This window comes from Poecilia latipinna, unplaced genomic scaffold, assembly GCF_001443285.1.
Source record: "Poecilia latipinna isolate Pla-1442-1.1 unplaced genomic scaffold, P_latipinna-1.0 Scaffold1943, whole genome shotgun sequence".
In the NCBI taxonomy this organism is placed as follows: Eukaryota; Metazoa; Chordata; class Actinopteri; order Cyprinodontiformes; family Poeciliidae; genus Poecilia; species Poecilia latipinna.
In genome coordinates this window covers 102,510-124,034 of record NW_015114559.1, presented here as the reverse complement: position 1 = coordinate 124,034, position 21,525 = coordinate 102,510, and the positions used below count along the sequence as shown (strand labels likewise).

At 40.1% G+C, this 21,525-nt stretch overlaps 1 protein-coding gene across 2 annotated transcripts; it reads right to left on the bottom strand.

Moving 5' to 3' along the window:
* Positions 1-1,014: 1,014 nt before the first annotated feature.
* LOC106935300 (protein unc-13 homolog D-like) lies at positions 1,015-20,095 on the bottom strand. 2 transcript variants are annotated; one of them, XM_015015709.1, is made up of 34 exons: positions 19,940-20,095; positions 19,061-19,087; positions 16,239-16,295; positions 16,092-16,148; positions 15,902-16,009; positions 15,768-15,827; positions 15,547-15,613; positions 14,159-14,339; positions 14,032-14,076; positions 13,874-13,945; positions 13,722-13,791; positions 13,532-13,636; positions 13,196-13,288; positions 13,010-13,110; positions 10,595-10,712; positions 10,246-10,367; positions 10,012-10,102; positions 9,878-9,934; positions 8,934-9,031; positions 8,745-8,796; positions 8,536-8,666; positions 7,971-8,088; positions 7,598-7,750; positions 6,641-6,736; positions 6,328-6,534; positions 5,322-5,396; positions 5,145-5,224; positions 4,921-5,035; positions 4,770-4,841; positions 4,529-4,612; positions 4,313-4,433; positions 3,316-3,439; positions 2,827-3,044; positions 1,015-1,919 (listed from the first exon to the last, which is right to left on the bottom strand). In XM_015015709.1, exons 1-34 carry the CDS (start codon positions 20,000-20,002, stop codon positions 1,807-1,809), a joined length of 3,351 nt encoding a protein of 1,116 aa, XP_014871195.1. In that variant the 5' UTR covers positions 20,003-20,095; the 3' UTR covers positions 1,015-1,806. The 2 variants fall into 2 exon arrangements, with proteins under 2 accessions (XP_014871195.1, XP_014871196.1); XM_015015710.1 differs by having other exon boundaries at positions 13,722-13,728.
* Between the last annotated feature and the right edge of the window lie 1,430 nt (positions 20,096-21,525).

Here is a 21,525-nt window from a genome sequence, read left to right as displayed (position 1 = left end):
GAGAAAAACCTTTCAAATTGTTTATAAAGTGTAATTATAATGTAAAATAAGTAACAAAGCATAGTATTACATACATACCGATCAGTGCATCTCTAGCTCTAAGGTGACAAAAGTCTTAAGTTTTATCTCTGTAAAGCAGCAGATGCTACAAAATACACCTTCCCTTTGCGGTCTCCAGGGTAACGCTGTGTTTTGCCGTCGTGTCTGCCAGGTGGTGTACAGGAAGCAGAGGCAGTGCTGCGTGACGTGCGGGGAGCAGGGCTCGGCCTCGCTGCCCTGCGGCCACGGACTCCAGTGCGAGAGCTGCTCGTCGTCCACCGAGTGCCCGCTCTGCCCCGAACAGACCGCCGAGCAGCAGCTCTCCTGACCTCGCCGTGCCGTGGGACCGCTCCAGATTCCACACCAGTCAGTCCTGATTCCACACCTTGCCAGCCTCGGATCCTGACCACCATTTCGATGCGACTAAAAAGAGACCAAAAACCACGTCGCGCACTTTGAACGCGAGGGTCGCTGAGGAAGTGCTCTCGTCGCGGAGTTAGACGTCGTTATTGTCGCCAGTGTTACCCAAGGAAAACAATAGGTTCTGCTAGTTAATGCTCTCGACCAGCAACACTGTACTTCCCCCCCCCTGCGATTCACTTGTGAAAATAACTTAAAATACCTGCTGTTATATTTTACTCTGACCCCTCTAACTATGAAGCATTTACATAGCTAGCTTTTAAATGATATAATTCAAAAAGTATAATCTCACTTTAGTGACAATATTTCCCCCAGAGTGTCATCCATCCATCCGGAGAGTTTTGTGATTTGCCGGAGGGGGGGAATAAAGACGTCCGCTTTTTGTATTTTTGGCACTTAAAACTCACTCAGAGTTTGGCGTTGCCCCTCCCCCTCCTCCACAAAACAACAGGGAAATAAACTGTGCTGTGTTCGTCCTGGTGTTGTGATCGTGTCGTCAGTCTGAAAACTGGCTCGATGGATGGATGACACCGTAGATAATCAGTTTGTTTTTTAAAAAAAATTATATTTCAGGGAGTAGGAACATCTTTAGAGGAAAAAAAAGGTCCCTCTGGAAACACTTAAAGGGCATATTTCCAATAATTCTTTGTTGCTACAGCTCATCACAGTGCTGAAAGCAGAGTGTCTTGCTTATTAGTAATTAAGAAATTCAAATAGCTAAAAAAAAAATGTGAAAAATAGAATTTGGCCTAGAGTTTTCTTTTTCTTTTTCATACTCTCAGGTTTTTTGTCTCTGCAGAAACTATAGGAAGGTGTAACAAATGAGGCCAACAGGTCCAGTTTCAGATGTTATTTATTTTAACACCCTTTATGTTCGATATGAATCAAGCTCAGAACACTCAAGAAAAAAAAGTTAAAAAAAATACAATAAAAATAAGGCTTTTTAGCTATTTTTAAATCAATATGTGACAGCTTTCTCTGCCAAATTTCTACATTTGTAGTACTCTTTTGACATTTCAGTCTTTCAACAGTGTATAATATATATATTTCATATATATTATATATAAATGTATACACATACATAAGTGATGTTATATCTTTCTCTTGCACTGATTGGACGAACCATCGGGATGCATGCGGACATGTAGATGTTGAAATGCGGGCGTGAAAGTGTTTTTCGGATCACTGTGATGGTCATGTTGTCCACACACAACTCATGCAACACCAGTGTTTTCTTTCTGAGTGCATTCTTTTTCTTTTTTGTTTTTTTGACTTTTGTTTTTTGGTACTGATCATTAAAAACAAATTGTATATTTTTGGAGGAAGAACGCGTCTCCGTGTGTTTTGTCATTGCTGCGCCGCCTCCTGGGACTGTTTCTCCCGCTGGCGTCGCTTCTTGACGAAAGCCTGAGCCTCTCGCTCTCCTCGCCGGGACTCCAGCAGCTTCAGGATGCTGTCCTCTGTAAACACGCAGCCAGACGGAGGGAAACGTTAGCCGATGAAATGAAACTAAATCCCTCCAGATTTTAGCTTTCAAAAAGCAATAGATTGAAAATATCTTTAAAGGGGCAGCATCATGTCTTTTCCAGACGCACAGTGTAATTTTATAGCGTTATCAAGTAACTGTGTTCCAAAATGACTTGAATGAAATTTGACTGTCATTTAACACCCTAAAATTGGGCCTCTGTCTCTTTAAAAAACTCCTACTTTTTCTGAAACTCTACTTTCAGTAAGTCATCAAGACATGGCTCCTCTAATAACCCTTCAACAATGTTTTTACCACAGTTTCACTGAGAAGTGACATATACGATGAGTTCAGCATACACACAGTTCCACCAGGTGTTTGCTAATTGCTGCTGGCTAGTCTGAAGGAGCTGAGTGGGGGAAGCTCTGAGGCTTGGAATCTGCAACATTGAGGAGGAGCTGTGTCTCGAAGGTGGAGCTAGGTCCACCCAGGTGTTCTGCACACCTGGTTGCCAAGGAGATTAAAGGATTTCACAAACATGCATGAAAGAGTCAAAGCAACACTCTGGGTTTGATGAGGGAATAACATTATAACATGATGTGAAGCTCAAAAAGTCTATTTTACATAATACTGCCCCTTTAATAATTTGTAGGTGTCAACTGGTCCATACAGGAAATAAACCATCAGTTTAATTTTATTTGTCACACAAGAAAAAGTTTAAACCAAAACAAGACACTGTTCCTCCTGGATCTACAACAGATTAGGAGAACAGGTTGAATTTAATGCTAGATACAAAGAAGGTTAAAGGGAATGGTTCTAAGCTATAGCAAGGTATCCTGCCATGTTTTTTTAATCCCACTCCTTTATTAAATGGTAAAAAAAAGAAAAAAAAAGTTTATTACCATTAGGTTTAGGATGCATCAGAGGCAGGCGTATCTGTTCAGGTGCCGAGTCCATCTGCGAGTCGACTTCCTCTCCTTCTTGTTCTGAAACTCCAGGTACGTCCTCCAGGGCCAGGAACGCCTCGCCCTCAAAGTCATCTGGCCTCAGGGTGTCGTGGTCCAGAACTGTGATGACCAAGCACGCTCCTGGAGTCTGGCACTGATCCAGTGAAACCAGGCTGCGATACGGAGAGCAAGTCAGCGGGGAGTTTACCTCTAAAGCGATCCCACGGGAAGCATTAGAGGAGGAGCGAAATGTAATCTGCCAGTGGAACTGGCACGTTTTCCATCAATATTAAGGAATTATTGACTGAAAGCAATTTCCTATAAATTAATAAAAAGTTACTTGTTCGTTTGTTTTGTCTTATTTCAAGTATACCAAGATATTTGCAGTAGAAATGAGACCGGAATACTTTGTAGGAATTTGTGTTTGCTCAAAGAGAGACTTACAAATCGAAGGCCTCGTCGAAGAGGGGGTTGAGATCGCAGCTCTTGTACTGGGTGCAGCGCGGCTCTATCTCTGGGAAGACGTGGTTGGGTTCCAGGCACAGACGCACAAACGGGTCGCTGAGGCCTGGCAAGCATCAAAGCACCAGGTCATGTAGGCAGGGGTCTCGAGCATTTTTCTTTAGTTATGTATCGACCGTGGAAAAGTAGTAATACTCCGCTTCAACTTTTTCTGTCTTAAATTTAAACATTATTGTGAAAAACCATTCATTAGGACAACCCTAAACATGCACTTGATAGTTTAAAGGTGAACTCCTTCCTTGAACAGGTTAGGATGGACTACACAAAACAAGATCATAAGGTGTCTTGCTCGTCACTTTAAATTTAAATAAACTGCTGCTGGCCACGCCCCCAGAGACCCGATGTTTACACTAGCACGTGAAAATGACTGCAAACAGATGCGTGATCATACGATCGTGCATCTTTGAAAAGCAGAAGTGGACCCTCCTGCGCAACCAACAAGAATGTAGCAAGTAGATTCTGGATGGTAAGTCAACAACAAAACATTTGTCTTTTCCAGTAGCCATTGTTCAGCACATACATACACACATACATACGGTAAAACCAGCTGACCGAACATGGCGGAGCTCGGCTTGGGTTGCTAGGTAACGACTCTGGCTCAACGATTAGTTTTTGAAACGGCTCATTTTTCAGACACCAAAAAAAAAAACATTAACTCATTGCCAAAAAAAAGACCCAAAAAAACAGCTCAAGCTATTCTTAGCAGCAGTAGAAATCCAAATTGAAGTAGAAAAACATACAAAATGTGAATTTTGCACAATAGGTCCCCTTTAAATCTGAACATTTGACCCGGAATTGCCGTTGACAGACTTTCTTCCCCTGTACAAACCAACCGAGCTAGAGCTGCTTTACAAATCAATGATAAGGTGTTTGAATACTTTGAGAAAGACAGTACACAGCTGTGGTTGTTGTGTTGTACCGTTAGAGTCCATTGGTAGGAGGCTGACTGCGTTGAGCACCTCGATGTGCAGCCTATGGTCAGACCTCCTGTAGGACGCGAGGAGGGTGACCGCTCCGTATTTTTCCCCTTGGTAATCTCTCTGCGAGACGGTCGAAGCAGAATAAAGCATAAAAACAAAAAACAAAAAAACTCTCACAGGAGTTAACATTTGATATTTTTAAATAAATAACTCACCTGCTCTGATATTTTTCTTTTAAAGAACTTCTCTATGAGCTGGTGGCTGGTCAGCGAGTGGTGAGTGAGGTGAGCCTTCAGATTCTGTTCAAGCATTAGGAAATCACAGAAATCAAGCCTTTTCATGGCTGTACCTAAATTATTATTATTTATTTTTTTCACCAGACAGGAAACGGACCTGAATCGATAGCGTTTCAATGAAATACTAGAGAACTCAGCTGCCGGTGTCGACGGGACTCACCTTGTATTCGTCGGAGTGCAACGCCTTCTGAGGAAGCCCGTTTCCGTCGGCGTGGAAACACTGCTCGAGACACTAAAAGCGGAGGACACACACCGTGAGGCTGCGGAGACGGTTACCGAGGGGCGAGTAAGCTCCGACGGCAAAAACCCACCTGCAGCGTGTACAGCAGCCTCTGGCAGAACACCATGAGCCCTTCTTGCTGCGAATGCTGGGTGGAGATCTGATACAGAATTTTCACAGAGTTTTGCCACAACGGAGTCAGGAGGCTGGTCACGGGAGAGGAAAATAAAGCACAAATCGACGTTTAAAGAAACGAACCAACAGGCGTAAAGGAGGAGATTTGGCATGTTTGACAGAGACGGGTTAGCGGAGCACCTGTTGAAGTTCTCTTGAACCAGGTTTTCATTCATGTACTGCAGCTCCTGTTCGAGGTAGCGCATCAGAGGGGCTGCGGCCTAGGAGGAGACGAGCGACAGGACGTGAAGGGAAAATAGCAGCTGGTTGTTAGAGAGAGAAATAAAAGGAAAGTATCGTAACGAGGAGCAGACTCACGTCCTCTGTGGACTTGGAGGGAATCCTCCGCCTGGTGGACATGCTCCTGACGTGAGTCTCGATGTCTGTGTTTAGCTGAGAGCGCAGACAGAGCTGTGTTTACTTTCACTTCATTCAGCTCATGAAGATTAAAAACAAGCATGTTTCTTTCGCAAACACTGAGGCGCGAAAGCCTTTGCAGGTTTTCACGTTTTCTCACATCACAATCACAAACCTCAGTCTGAACTGTAGGGGTCATCTGTGAAAAACCAACACGAAGCAGCACAAGAGTGCTAATGATGCAAAGGTTTCCTTTTTTTTTTAAACAAAAATGTAAATCATAACGGTGTAACGCATATATTTCAAGTCAAGGGACTTTGAGTAGGCCATTCTGACTTGTCTTGATGAAAGGTGAACCTCCACTCCAGTCTCAGGTCTTCAGATTTCTGCATTTGGGACGCACCGATCTGCTTATTTTCACTCCCGATACCGATATATAACTAACACTTTGTCATCAATATTAGGGAATTATTGACTAAAAACAAACTCTTTATTGTTACTGAAAAGCTACTTGTAAGTTAGTTTTGTCTTATTTCAAGTGTACTAAGATATTTGCACTAGAAACTAGACCAAAAATACTTGGTGAGTTGTTGTGTTTTTCCAGTGGATGTTGTCCTGAGATGATATATTTAGGATGACGATGAAACGGGGTTATTTTTGGGAAAACAAGATTAAATATTGCTTGTGTCAAGACACTCTTCTGTGAAAACTAGAGGTGCACAAGGATTAAATGGTTTGTCGGTAAGTTCTCATATGTGAGTCATAAATTTCTGCTTCATTTTATTTAGGAATATCAGAGAAAAGGGGGTTCAAATGTAAATCCACACCACACTTTCAGATTTGTACTTGTAAATCTTCCACAGCCACGATTTGTTTTCATCACACGTCCGAATCATGAACGACTTCATGTTGGTGCGTCACATGATGTCCCAATGAGATACACTAAAGCGCGTGACTCGTGGTCTACCTGTTTCCCCAGAGTGTCTAGCGCTGACCGGATCTCCTTGCAGAGGATGCTCTTGGCTTGCTGAAGCTGGGAATGCAGCGTGTTCTCAAACTGGCTCTGCCCTATGACGCTCTGGGTCCGGATGCGAAGCCCCTCCCAGTTGAGCTGAGAGGGAAGCCGGGTCAGCACCGAGCGCAGGTGCTCCAGGTCGTTCACGACGACGCACAGCTGCAAGGGAAGGAGAAGAAAAAAAAAAAAAAAAAGCCTGAGACACATGGAGGAAAATGTGGAGAAAAGTTTCTAAATGAACATGAGTGAAGATGTGCTCGGTTACCATGTTGATGGCGATGCTGTGGTCCGAGTTCTCGGACAGCACCCGGACTCGCTCCTTTAGGAGGTGACAGTAGTTCACTACAATCTTACAAACATCCTGGAAACATAAGAAGAAATTTACTTCATTTAATCAGTGGAAAGTTAATTAGTTGCATAAAAAGGCCGCAAAGCTGCAGCATGTAACTTTTACAAATATGATTTTCTTTTTTTCTTTTTTATTACATATTTGTTAAAAATGTCACCATGTCACGACAGTCTGGTATGAGAAAAATAGAAATGCCAGTCAGAAGCAACCAATCAGAGCCAGGAGGGGGTGTCTTAGCGCTGACAATCATCTCCATGTACGTACTGCTGAATGTGCTAATGGCCAGAAAAACAACTTAATGTTTCACAAAAACCGTTGTCATCCATCACACATTTAATTGGCGATAATTTGTCCCAGTAATTATTCTGTCGGACAATAATATTGTTGTTTTGAGATCATTTTCAATTAATATATTGATAATGGCTTAATAATGTACGTTCGCCCTCTCAAAAATCAATAAACCTTGATTTTGTACAGAACCACTCCACACTGGAACTGGAAGATACTTTAAATATCCAAAATAAAAACACATATTTTTATTTACAAACACAAACAAAAACCACACACAACTGGAACCATAAATAAAATGAATCATGATGTAGCTGTAAACAAAATTGCCCTTTGAAAAATATGAATCATCAGAATGTAAATTATATAGCTCGTCTAAATTTATTATGTGATTAATTGCTTCCTGTGACAGGCTTAGCATTGGTAGCTAGCTAACTTTAGCATTCATAGCTGGCTCTGATTGGTTGTTTCTGACGGAATGGTTCCTTTGTTCAGATGACAGATTATCTCTCATATTATACCATCACAACATAGTGATAGTTTTAACAAATATGTAAAAAGAAAAAAAGGAGCTGAGCGCTGTACCTCGGTGAGTTTGACCATGAGCATGAAGGCCTCCTCGGGGTCAGGCCATGACAGCTGCTCCCACAAGTGGCAGATTGGCTGGATGCACGCCACCAGGTCTACGGCTGAGGAGCTGTGCTTTATGGGGACCGCACCGACCTGCAGCGGCTGCAGCTGAGAGCACAACAAGCTGGGTTTAGTTCAAGCTGGGTTTCATTAAGAACTGGGTTTAGTTCTTTAACTCTGCGGAAATAGAACTAAGCAGTGGCGCTCGCATGAGTTAGCGCCTCCCTCTACTCCTTTTCAAACATTAACGTTAGCCTCCTGTGCGCAACACTTTATGCCGCCCCCAGCGGTCGGTGAGCCATGTCGCCCATCGTCAAAGACGTGTTACCTGGTCAACCTGCACCGCCCTGACCACCCGGTCCTGAGTGGTGCTGAACGCCTGGTTCAGCCAGTACGGCAGGGCGTCCCGGAAATCTTCATGAAAGTTTGTGAGCTGGAGTAATCCCCTGAAAGAAAAAGAAAAAAAAAAACATAAATATTTGTTTCATTTATCTTTTATTCTGCGGCTCAGTCTTCTTGGATAACATTTTCTCTTTTAACTATTGTGTTTATAGCCACTAGCCTGTTTCTTTCAACACAAAAAGCACGTAATAATAAATTGGACGTTTGTATGTATTAAAACATAATGAAAAATCAGTATGTCACAAATCATGTGACATACTTTTATTTTGTTTTCAACCCCCTTATTCTGATTCCCCTAATGTAATCCATTGCAACCGGTTTCCTCCATTGTGTCACGTAATCATTAAATAATAATAGATAATTGTGAAAAAGTTCAATGACAGCATAAGAATAAAAAAAACCCTGAAGAAATTCATCTAACACCAGTTGTTAGGTTAGATAAAAATAAAATAAAATAACACATCATAATAGAATCTGTGATGATTTCAGACCGTTTCTGTAGGAAGGCCTTGTCTTTGTGGATGGCCTGCAAACTCAGGTAAACAGGAAACAGGCTTTTGGAGAGGTTCATCTCCATTTGGTCCTCCATTATAGAGAGGGTTGCTTTCACTTCCTTTGCGAGCTATGGAGAACAAGAACCGTGAGAAGGGAGGAAATGAGGTGAATCATGTGAACCTAGCTTGCTCCATTCGCAGCTTACCAAGGAGTCAAACTTCTGATAGACAACAGTGAAGACGTCAACTTGCACAGCACTACAGTGGAGAGAACAACTGATTAATATCGGCGTGAAACACTTCACTCGTGTTTTATCACAACATTGGCAGATTTATGGAAAGTTTTTTCCACAAAAAAATAAAAAATAAAAAAATTCTTTCGTCGCTCTTGTCACCTGACAAAAACTCGGTTCCACACGTCTTTGTTGTGTTTTATGTCTTCCTGAACTTCTGCAATCAGCCTAGAGAGGGCGCTGCCGATCTCTGTCAGGTCCTGCGTTACAGCAGAGTGCAGAAATTGCGTTTGATTGGCAACACATATAGTCAAACTTCACTCCCACACTGCTATCGTCAGATTTCATAGATCCAAATATGTGCTTATTATTCAGAACAGAGATCAATTCTACTTAAAATAATTCCAATATATAGTAAAATATACTGCTTTTCATTTATAAGAAGAATTGAGAACCATCACTTCTCTGCTGCTTCACAGTTACACTGCAAAAACACAAAATCTTACCAAGTATTTTGTTATAGTTTCTAGTGCAAATGTCTTTGTACGCTTTAAATATCTCAAAACTAACTTACAAGTTAGAGTTAGATATATGAATTTGTTCTAATTCCACCGGCAGATTATTTCACTTATATCAAGACATTTTTCTCATGTCATAAGTGAAATAATCCATCAATGGAACTGGAACCTTTTCATCAATATTAAAGCAATTATTGACTTAAAACAATAATGAAATGTTATTAGTAAGTTAGTTTTGTCAGTGTACCAGAAGCTAGACTAAAAATGCTTTTAGTAAGATTTTGTGGTTTTGCAGTGTATGATGAACTTTGTGCTGGGTCATCACAGAAAATTGCTAAGTGATGAAATAGGCAAAGAGAAATCAAAGGGGTGTGGACACTTTAGCAACACCATTCATCATCCTTTCTTCTCTGCATGACATATATTTCAGTTATCAGACAAAAGGTCATTTTAACTAGACATTATTGTGATATAAATGAGCTTTCCATACAGCTTCAGTACATTAAAAATCCCCCTAAAAACAATAATAATAAGATATCTATTGTGTGTATTTGAGCTTCAGAAAAGTGATGTGTCTTTTTTTTTTACCTTGGTCATTGGCTGATGCAAACCCTTCTTGATGGTAAACCACTCCTCTGTGCCTGTCTGGTATAAAAATTACTATTTTGATTTGATAAACTTCCATAAGTGAAGCATAAAATATAACTGGAAATATGCTTCACCACTATGGCATCGTGGACTTCGTTGTGAAGCTCAAAGTTGGCCGGGTTCAGTTTCTGGAAAGCTTGAGTCTTACAGATCTGGACCAAGATCCTGCATTGATAAAAATAAAAATCATTTACTGCATTATGTGGGGCTCATAATTAAAACGTACGTGTGTGTGTGTGTGTGTGTGTGTGTGTGTGTGTGTGTGTGTGTGTGTGTGTGTGTGTGTGTGTGTGTTCAGCCAGACACACCTGAGGAGTGTGTGTAGTTTCGGAGTGGCGCTGGGAGTCGGGGGGAAGATGTCTCTGTATTTGGAAACCAAACAGAGTCCGTACTGCAGGAAGCCGTGAAGAGAATCCCCAAGTTCCTGTTTCTGTCAACAGAAAGTGGGACCTTACACAACCCTCATCTGTGCTGAAATCTTAACTTCTAGTTTCTCCTGAGCTCTGACACCAAACACACGTCTACAAGTGATAATTCAAGCAAACTACTTATGCAAATAGTTTCTTTTTAATTTAGAAATGTTAAATCAGTCACAAATGTACGCTAAAAGTTTGAAATCTTTTCCTGTTATGCAGTCAGTGAGTCGTGCATGTATACCTGCTGGTAGGGAAGCTCCTGTTGATGCCAGTGGTACTCTATGCTGGTGAGCTGATGGAACAGCACAGACGAGTCCACCTCCAAACTCTGGTACAGTTTACTGTAAGCCACCCACTTCCTGACAGGGGTAAGCACAATCACACTTGTTAAGAGCAGGCGTATGACAGAAACGTAGCACATTTTGTCATAGCTAAGCTCGGTGTTTGATGGGTTACTTAGAATTATTTCATAAAATTTTATGTATACAAAATGTATAGCAAAAAAAAATTCTAATTTTAAAATCTGTAATCTTAAAATAAGGATATGACCTTTTAAGAGCATCTTTCCAGGGAGAAGTTCCCCTGAAGGGAGGCAAACTAACCGTTTTTCAGAACAGGCCCGATTTAAACAGCTCAAACCAAAAAAGTCCGTTGTCTACTGCTAATGAAATGTTAGCTGGTTTTATCCCCTTTCTTTTTTAAATAGAACCAAATTTTAAAATTTCTGAACTCTCTTAATTTTTTTGCACTTTAATTGAAATCCCATTAAATTGAGTTTTCTAACAACAATTTGGTGAACACGTGAGACTAAAATATTTGGTCAAGCCTTTGAAAAGGTTTTACATTTGGAGTTGTGGAGCGTTAATATTTGGGACAAATATAAAAGGTGGCAACACGACCTGGGCTATGTTATTTAGCATTAAAAGCAAGGAAATGGCAAATTGTTTTAATATTTAATTTAAAAAAATTCACACCTGACTTTAATTCCATTTTAAATTATACACGTAAATTTGAAGTGAGAGTTTCTGATGTGAATTCAATATCAGTTTTCCATAATATTCATTCTAAATAAAAAAAAATGAGTGTGACATCATCTGAACTGTGAAAAATCATTGTTAAATTAGTGTGAATGCATAGGAAGAAAGCTGCTCTAGATATCCAAAATATTTATCCGTTCTAGGAATTACTGATTTGTGTGTATTTGGATTAAAGAGCCTCCCTGATATCTATTTTAGTTTTCATATATGGGACAAACGCAGCAGTGCAGGAAAGACATGGCGACTAAGAGATTACGACGTCCTGTTGTGGTTGCAGAGACGCAGAGAGTAATATATGTATCACATGTAAATCATGAGTACAGGTGACATCACTTCCTACTTTTGGTTTACTTTCTCTCTCTGGTTTGCTGGATGGTCCATGAGCGAACCACACTACGGTTCGGTTGCATGCTAACCCCAGACCCGTGTTTTCAAGTAGACCAAAGTTTGCTTGTTTGGCACTGGAGGCCAGATGAACTTTCACAAATGAAGCAGACAATCTGCGGCTCCATTCATTCAAGAACAGCCACTTCTGTGGTGTGACCTGCCCTAATGAAATGTTGCTTATTCACACATGAACTCCATTTAATGTAGGGAAAAAAAGAGCATTGAAAGAAACAGCAGTTAAGTTGGCATGAGTGTATTTGCTTTCCTACAAGATCATATGATTTACCAGTTCTCAGTTTGTACAGAAATTGTGACCGAAACAAGGATCAGTTCTAATTTTTTGTGGTTAGAGGAGTGGAGACAACGTACAGTATCTATCACTCATACATTTTTTGTATTTACTCAAGCCATTTCAGGATCACAGACGAGGGCAGGAGCATAAAAAGACAGTCACGTGGACACAGGGAGTTAATGACCCAGGCAGGTAATAAATTTATCCCAATTCATCACAACTGCAGTGGTGCCCCCATGAGGAGGCACAGAGGGGGCTGTGGCCCCCATTAAAACATGCTGCCCACCTCAGAGAATCATGTTTATGTCATAGAAAGACATACATGCAAGACCCCCAAAATAAATACAAAATTAGTTAATTCATTTTAAATATTCTTTTAGATGTGCCCTCTTAAGATATTTAATGGCCTGGCCACTTCTATGAGAACGTTCTGGGAGAGCTACTGCAGGACTGATATAGAGACATGTCATAGCAGGGCGGAGATTAGTGGCTGGTCAGGTTGTGGTGAGGACGTTTTGAAATAAAATTTTTAAAAAAAACATGGTGAATTAAAAATATATTCCTTTATTATATTTTTCATTTACCAGTTTAAATAATTTTAATGTATCTACATTATTGTTAGACAGACCTTACATCAGAGCATTAAAAAAGTCAGGTTTTTTTTTTTTTTTACTTTTTTTTGGACATCTCTGATGAAGGCGTATGTCACAACAGTACATGGTCAGATCAAGTGATTGATTTGTGAAAGGCCAAAGTGGCTTCAAGAGAAGATTGTCTTTCGGCGGTCTTCGAACCCAAACCGTACGATTGCACGGCAGAAGGTGACTGCACACTTCTCAAATATATCCCAATTGGTCTTGGCTGACTTTGTGAAAATTCAGTACTGGCTTCACATTTTGCCTAATCACTAAACTCTATTAGAGGAAAACACAGTGCTTACGCCAGGTCTTGCAGAAAAGGAGAGAGGTCGTTTTGCGTAGCGTAGAGTTCAAGCAGAGTCTGAGCCTCGCCACACAGTGCGCCTTTCCACGGAGCGGAGCTCTGCGCGAGAAAACATCACAACAGTGTTAAAAAAAAGGAAAGAAAACCAGAATTCAAAACAGCACAGGGAGAAAGTGTGTTGCACCTGTTGTTTTGAAATGTAAGCTTGGACAAACTGCTGCAGAATCCCACAGTAGTTGGTGTAGGCATTGCGACCGGCGCTCAGAGTCCCGTCTCTCTGCCAATGACACGAAAACACACACAGGTTTACAGTACCTGGTAAAAATAAAGTATTCATAACCTCTGAAGGGTCAGATGACAATAAAATTAGCCTAGTTTACAGTTTGCAGAATAGGTCTTTTGATAAAATGTGAAAAAGTTCATGGGATAGAAACACTTTTGCAAAAAATCTAGTCACAGTTGTGGCAAATCCTATGTGGGATAAGGTTCCAACAGCTAAGATTTGAGGGAATTTGTTTACAGCTTTGTGGATGAACTGGAGGAAGAGGTGACACTGGCCGCGATTAGGATACGTCTCCGTTCTGGGCTCCAGCTTGTACCAGTTGTCCTCAGTGCAGTGGAGATCCTAAAGTGTTATGAAAGAGTTTGGTTTTTAAGAATGAACAGACATCTACGGTAAAATAAGGGAGTAAATTAAACGTTTTTATTACCTTTAGTCTTAAGACAATATTTCCCAAAAAGTCATCTGTGCCTTTCTCCTTTTTGGCTTCCTTGATCATCCTTAGCAGAGCATTGATTAGAAAACAGCAATACTCGCCTGGTATTATGGTTTTAGTCAATTAAAAACAGAAAAGTTTGATACCTTCTTAAACTATTTAAATTGGTTTTGATCTCTTCCAGTTTCTGAGTGAGAGACACCTCTTCATCCTTATCCCTGCAGCGGAAGAGCAGAAAGTGAACATGTGTGAAAGTTTAATAAAAACTAGCAAAGTGACGCTTTTTCCCCCTTGCTCTTCTTACCACATTTCAAGGTGGAAAGTGGTGCTCGTCAAATCTTCAAACTCTCTAAAGAAGAAAGAAACGATAGGTGTATAAAAAACAACACTCTCCGTAATTGATCAGAAACTTGTCACAAATTTGAACTCACAGTATGAAGGTTTGGTTCCAAATGGGGTTCAAGGTTTGCTTTTTGATATCGGTTTGGTAGATTTTCTCATGTGATACTGTGCCCTTTACAACATATTTGCTGGGTTTGGCTTTTGCGCGGCTGCTCTTTTTCTCCTCCTCCTCTTCCAGGACCATCAGGAGGCAGTAAGGGTCACTAAAACCTGACGGAAGCACATTTAAATCCTTACTTTTAAGGTGGACAACAAGTTTGCCATTTTACCCTAAAGATTTAAGTGACTTTGAATTTGAAACTTGAAGACCGCACCGCATAGCATTCCTGTTAGCTACAAATAGGAATATGACCATTTAAATATTGGAGTTAAAATTTAGCTATAACATGGTCAGCTACACATTTTGAATTCACACCATTAGGAATTAAGGCAGCACTAAGGGCAAATGGGAATCTAGCCTGGCACTAGCTAGGTGTAAATTTACTAGCAAACTGAGCAAGGTAGTAACAGCTGGCATCAACTATTTACAAGGTAAGTGCCATGCTAATTAATTGTGATGTTACAGGACGGGTGGCAACCCTATGTATGACTTATTAAAAATATCTGCTAGAATAGTGACACTTGGAAACTCTTGGATTTATTGAGATGTTGTAGAAAATTAAGCTAAAGTATACGTTCACTGAGAAAAACATTTGAACACTAAGAAGAAAGCTTCTGACGAGGACCTAATGTTGTGCTCAAGCAGACCAGATGGTGAAGACTTCGTTTGTAAGAAGCTGGTAAATCTATAAACCTTTTGACTCTATTACCAGCTCTATAATCAGTTTAATAGAGTTTACATTTTGGGTTTGTTTGAGGCCATTTGGTCATATAATATAAATGTCCTGATTGCACTGAAATGATTAATAGTATTTAAAATTGTTTTGTTTTAGATAATTATTAAAATCTCTCATCAGGCACACAGAACCATAAACCAGAAAAAAATAATGAAATGTTTTTTTTAATGGAAAAAAAAACAAACAAACATACAATCCAAACTCCTAAAGATTGAACTTTTGTCACACAAAGAAGAAGGAGAGTACTTCAGTACTTCAGGAAGAGGTCTCTATTCCTGACTTGACATGGGCCAGTAATGAAAATATACCAAGGTTGTAGAAAGTTTCAAGTGATACATTTTTCTGTCCTGTTCAACTGTTCCTGCAGGTTCCTGTAGGTTGAACATCTTTTAATGAGACCACAGGAAGTGGATCTCAAATAGCAATAAAGCTGAAATTAGCAAACTAATCTGGCAAGTGTTCCTGCCTACAAAGCAGTTTGTCATTCGTCCATCCTTCCATCCATAAACTCACTTCCAGTAACTGTTTCTGTCATGAGACCATTCTAAGAGATGCAAAGATCATTGTAGAGCAGAACTCACCACTGACGTCTTTTCCTAGAATTTCTTTAGCTTCCTTCACGGTGACCATCAGGCAGTATATGGGCGGCTGTAGGGGATTTCATGTTATGTCAGATACTTAGAAACTCGACTTCCTGCTAATGGCAAGTTAAGATATTTCATACAAAATCTATAAATAGATGTTAGGGTCTCAAACGGTTCATTGAATGGAAAACAAAAACATGGTGATTTCCTTTTCTCACCTCTGTGTTCTGTACTTTCTCCATCAGACCGTTGTGCTCCTCATCTGTCATAGTGAAAGCCTGATAAATGGAAAGGAAAGAACCATCAGTCATCAGCGAACCGTGTCCTGTGCTACGTGCTAAAGGGAGATTACCTCCTTTAGGTACTGGTGGAGCTGGCTGTCTGTGAAGACCTCCGCTGACGCTGGTTTACCCATCTTATGGGCGATGGTGTACAGCAGCTCCTTATACAGCGGCTTCAGCTACGGACAGAAGTCGAACTTAGCGACGTTTCATGTGGGACGATACAGTCTTACTCCAGATAAAACAAAGAGACTAGAGTACCTCCATCTCCTTGTGTCGTCTGGCTTTGGCCTCCGGATTTTCATCTTCTTTTAAATCCTGAAACAACAAAAAGGGCGGTTTGCTGCCTATAGAGGCCGACGCTACTCTTAAGACATTTATACACCAAGATCTGAGAGTGTCACTCACCCTCCTGTCTCTCTGTCTCCTTGTAAATCCGAGTTTACGTGAATGGACTGGGGAAAACTGTTGAGACAAAAAAAGTTTCTTTCAAACTTTTAATCCTACTCTGTAACTTAAAATTTTAATAATAAGTTTTAGGTTTAGTTTGGGTTTTTTGGAATTAGATGGTTGATTAATGAACGATACCACAGTTTCACATTATCACATTTCACATGTATTTACGTGCTATTTAAAAATAGAAATGATAAAAATGTCACTCCACTTAAGAAGAATGGTTGTTCAATGCAGCAACACGGCTTTCTACAAGACTGTCTGTGATTGGTTGATATCAACACAGTGGCAGGTTCCACTGTCTCTCCTTTTGATGGCCAAATCTCCTCACCTATTCTGAGGGTGGCTGACAGATAACAAGGCACACCGGCAGGATCTGCTGTCTGTGACAAACAATGCTTGTAATTTGTACCCATGCTAACACTTCCCTAGCGAGGTAGCCCACTGTGAAGCACTGCTTTTCTGCTCGTTTGGATTGGTTAGCAGAAAATTCAAAGGGCTGGTCATGCTGGTCTCATCCCAACATCCCAATCTACAGGAATGAAACCATACAGGGTGCAATGCTCTGGACACAACACTCTTCTCATGTCTTAAACTAATCCAGCTACTAACTATGGATCCTCCTCCACAGCAAGGCTAAGACAGAAGAGATAACAGCATCTTCAATGCAATTTCAGATTCTTGGTAGTTTCCACTTCATCTCCAGTTATGGCTATGGTCTCCTACATTTCTCTGTATCACAAATCCAGTGTTTGGTTTTGTAGACATTGAGAAAATGGTTATGTTTACGACACATGTCCAGTTTGCACACTTCCTTTTTACCAAAGACTTCTAGAGATAGATGAACTGATTTTACATGGGGCTCTTCATAAAGCACTTGCTCTAGAGTAGGAGTGGGCAATCCCAGACCTCAAGGGCTGGTGTCCTGCAACTTGTAGATGTCTCTCTGGTCCAGCAGACTTCAACCAAACTGATGAATTACCTCCTCAGTGCAGTCAAGTTCTCCAGAGTTATTTGACTTAGGTGTGTTGAAGCAGAGGCACATCTAAAAATTGCAGAAAACTGACCCTCGAGGATGGGGATTGTCTACCCCTACTCTAGAGCCACATTCACCCAGTCGCACTCTGACATCCATACATATGCAGAACGGTGTAAAGTTCTCAAGTGCACATCAATACGTGACAGGAGGAAGTTGGAATCAAACCCACAATCAGTTTGTAAGATATCTGCTCTACTGATTAAACCACAGTGGCCCATAACAGGGACCAGCCTCCTCACAACCCTACATGGATATGATGCATTAGATGATGAATGGACGGACGGACAGATGGGTGGAACGAAACCACCAACATCTGGTACCTGTCCACCTTAATCCTTACATTGACTATAGATGTTTTTGAACCCATGAACTCTATATTTGTGTCTTTACATAACTAATACATGTTCTGACATCTGCTAAGCTGACTCATACAGTTCTGCTCAAAAATTTACATACCCAGGCAGAGCATTGGTTTCAATAGCTACTGCTGCTTTTCAGTGCAACTTAGTGTTGAAGACCTTTATCGTCGAACAGTTGTGTTTGCTCTTTTTAAAATCGCAATGACAAGAGAAACCACCCAACTGACTCCAACCAAATATTTGCATAACCTGGTAGAAGTGGTCTGATGCATCGCATTTATAAACTATTTGATACACGAGGGGAAAATGTGGGATTCCGTTGAGTCGCAGATCGATCGACAATTTCAGACACAACTGGCAGGAAAATTGATCTGGATGTAGGAAAAAAAACAATACATATTTTTCAGCTAACACACTTAAAAAAACAAACAAACAAAAAACAGTGGTGTAATGGATTCAAGACGCCCAATAAAAGTACAGGATTCAAACCATGAAACACCAAAGTGCATAACTGATGGTGTGGGTATGTGTTAAAACAGGAAGCAGAGGAATTGTGGTGAAAACTGATTAATGTAAATGCAGCAAGTTATACCAGAGGAGAAATTTACAGAAGCATACCAATGATCCAAAACACTGGACCAAGCCAAGCTGTCATTGGCTAAGGTAGGAAAGTCTTCTGGCCTCAGTATCATTAAATTACTCAAACATGCAGCTCATGCAAGACCACACGGGAAATTTACAAATGTCTTATCTCAGGTAAGCACGAAAAACTTTCAAGCTGTCATGAAGTTAAAGGTGGAATTTATGTTATTAAGGTTTACATACTTAATAATGTAAACCTTTGATCAGGGTCATCTGAGCAGTTCCTCTTGTCATGATGATTTAGAAAAAGCAAACACATTTGTTTGACAATAAAAAGCTTCACCCAACCACCAACCAAGAGTGTCAGGCAGATTAAAAAAAGATCAAACTATCATTCATATCTGAAAAATGGCCCAAAAAGGCACTATATATAAACTTAGAGGCAAAACTGTACTTTTTCCATTTTGACAGTCGTAGTTCCTATAGATGTTTTCCGGGTTGGGATTCTTTTTAGCTAATGGCAACGGTTCTGCTTCAATTTAGTTCTTTAGCTTTCTGTGTCGATGACCTTTGACATTGTGGGTTATTCGTATATTCTTGTAATTTTATTGCAGGACAAAAGTTACTTGGTACACAGTGAAGCATTTCTTGGAAACAGACTACAGTTTTTTTTTTTTTTTACACAGCATAGTTTTGTGTTTCCCTTAAAATGACAGTGTTGCCCTCAAACATCTGTTTAACTTACTCTGACCATCCACATACATAATACTGATTAAATGTCACCTGATCTTACTTACCTGCCTGTGTCTTGGTGTGCCATGTTCCTGAAAAAAAAAATAACAATCATATAAACACATATAAGGAGACTGCAAATTTTATGAAGCAGCTAAAATTAGACGAAATTGAGGTTCGTGACATTTTGTTACTAGATTTGTCCCTGCTTAAAAAAGTAATCAAGTTATTCTCGTGTTTCTAATAATGCCTCCCTCACAGAGAGGGACTTCCTCTATCGTTGATTATGAAAATGACATGAAGGCAACCGTGAGGAGGCTTAACATTCAAATCCGGGGGGAAAAAAGTAAACAACTGAACTGAACGGGAAATCTCACATTGTAAATATAGATATGCAAACACGGTTGGATGCAGCCTCTTCATACACACACGCGTAGCAAAAACAGCAGTCCCAGAATGTTTTCCACAAAGCAGCAAAAGGGTCTTTTAACTCTTCAAACGGCATTCTCCTTCAGATGAGTTAGCAACAAAACCATGCAGAAAGTTTAAAGAGACAAAAATAAGTTTTGTATTATAGTGTCTGACTTAAATATACATCTAAAAGCCCCGTGAATCATTGTCATCAGACCTTAAAATAGCCATCAGGAGACGATGACTCAGTGCTTGGACAGACGTTTTAACATCGCAAAGAGTACAGTTTTGTTTCTGCTCAGAAATATCACCTGAAAAAACATGACTGAACTCAAAACCAGCAGCTGAAACCCAAAGAAAATCTTTTTTGTAACGTTATTAGAGCGCTCGATCTCTTCGATCAGCACTAATTCTCAGCGCCAACCACGTAGTTGGCAACTAATCGACTGCTGCAAAACTGAGGCACCGTGTTAAACACACATTGGCTTTGTTAAAGTGAGTTGGTGGGTTTTTGTTTTTTTGTTTCTTTTTACCTGTTCAGGTGTTTGCAGTAAATTCTCTCCTTTTCTGGTGTTCTGCTCAGTTTGACCTGCCATGGTGATGCTTCTATCTTATCACCAGGCTCCTTCCTGGTGAGCTGGTGTGCTCCGTGTGTGAGATATGGGGAAGCTGTGTGTGCGCGCTGCATTTCGATGTACTATCACACAGCAGCCGGAAGTCATCACTTCCTGTTAAGGCTGGTAACGTCAGTGACTGCTGTGACTTAGGAGTTTTTATTTTTTTTGTTTTGTTTTCTTCAACCAGCGCTCTCCTTTATCTCTAAATCGAAAACTACAGTGCTCGCTCGCTCTCCGGCGTTTGCTTGCACATAAGAAATCAGCACTTGCAGATTCCCACCAATGACCTGCTGGTAACACTTTGTTCGTATTGTAAGAGGTTCAGCTGATGAATCTCAACCACAGATGAAAAACTAGTCTCACACAAAATTACATAAAGCTAAAGGAGAAGCTGTCCGTTACACCATTCGGTCAACGGGACTGTTGGAAATTGAAATTTGTCAGTTATCTTAATTATTTTCTTCCTCTTTATGTTTATCAAAAATAAACATAAAGATCTGTCAATTTCCAATACTTGCTAAGGTATTTGTTACATTTGGACATTTTTTTTGCATTTTGTTGTGTTAAGAAGTGGTTCATAATCCTAAAGTAGAATAAAATGATTTAGTATTTTTATTATTATTTTTTTAAAAAGTGTGTATTGTCTAACTCCTTTAGACAATACCTGTCACTAGGTCTGGCCACTTTTATTATTTTCAAGTTATTTATTTGTTTATATTTGCAGTTTTATAATTTCTTTCTTTTTATGTGATGTCTAAATTGAGCTACTTTTGTTTAAATATCTAGCTTTATTGCATCTTTCTTTATTTGTGCTCCTTTAGTTTTTGAATGATCTTATGTATTAAATGAATTTACCTTTTCTCTTGCCCTGTTACGTTTTCCCACAGCATGATGCCACCACCTTCATGTTTTACCACGTAGCTGGTGTGTTCAGGGTGTAGTGTTTGCATGTGGGGAGGAAAAAAATGGTCAAATTTTGGTCTCATTTAACCAGAGTACCTTCTTCCACATGTTTGATGTGTCCTCCATCTTGTTTGTGGAAATCATAACTTGCCCAAAATAACAGCAGGATTCATAATGAAATTATATTTAACATTTCTGCGTGGCTATGTAGCAATTAGGCAATTAGTTGCGTTGGAAATTATTTAGGAATAACAGAGTTAAAAAGGCTGAACTGCTTTTTTAATTATTGTTTTTCTTGTATTTGTTGACGTTTCCGAATATAATCAGACTAAGTTCAAGGCATAAAAATGCAACACCGTTTATAGCTGAGTGAGGAGAGTGTGTGAAACTATGAGAGGCCCCATAGGCCAAAACCTACAAACTCTCTTACACGTACTATCGAACCCTCTCACATTCGTTATCAAACTCTCTCACATTCGTTATCAAACCCTCTCACATTCGCTATCAAACCCTCTCACATTCACAGTCAAACCCTCTCACATTCACAGTCAAACCCTCTTGCACGTACTATCAAACTCCCTGACAGAGTTTGATTGCAA

Excerpts from the sequence above, each read along its gene's own strand:
- LOC106935300 (XM_015015709.1), bottom strand. The coding sequence starts at position 20,002 with ATGGCAGGTCAAACTGAGCAGAACACCAGAAAAGGAGAGAATTTACTG. Across the intron at positions 15,614-15,767 it reads AGAAAGTACAGAACACAGAG|CCGCCCATATACTGCCTGAT; the intron begins GTGAGAAAAGGA and ends AATCCCCTACAG. Across the intron at positions 7,751-7,970 it reads GGGCGGTGCAGGTTGACCAG|CTGCAGCCGCTGCAGGTCGG; the intron begins GTAACACGTCTT and ends TTGTGCTCTCAG.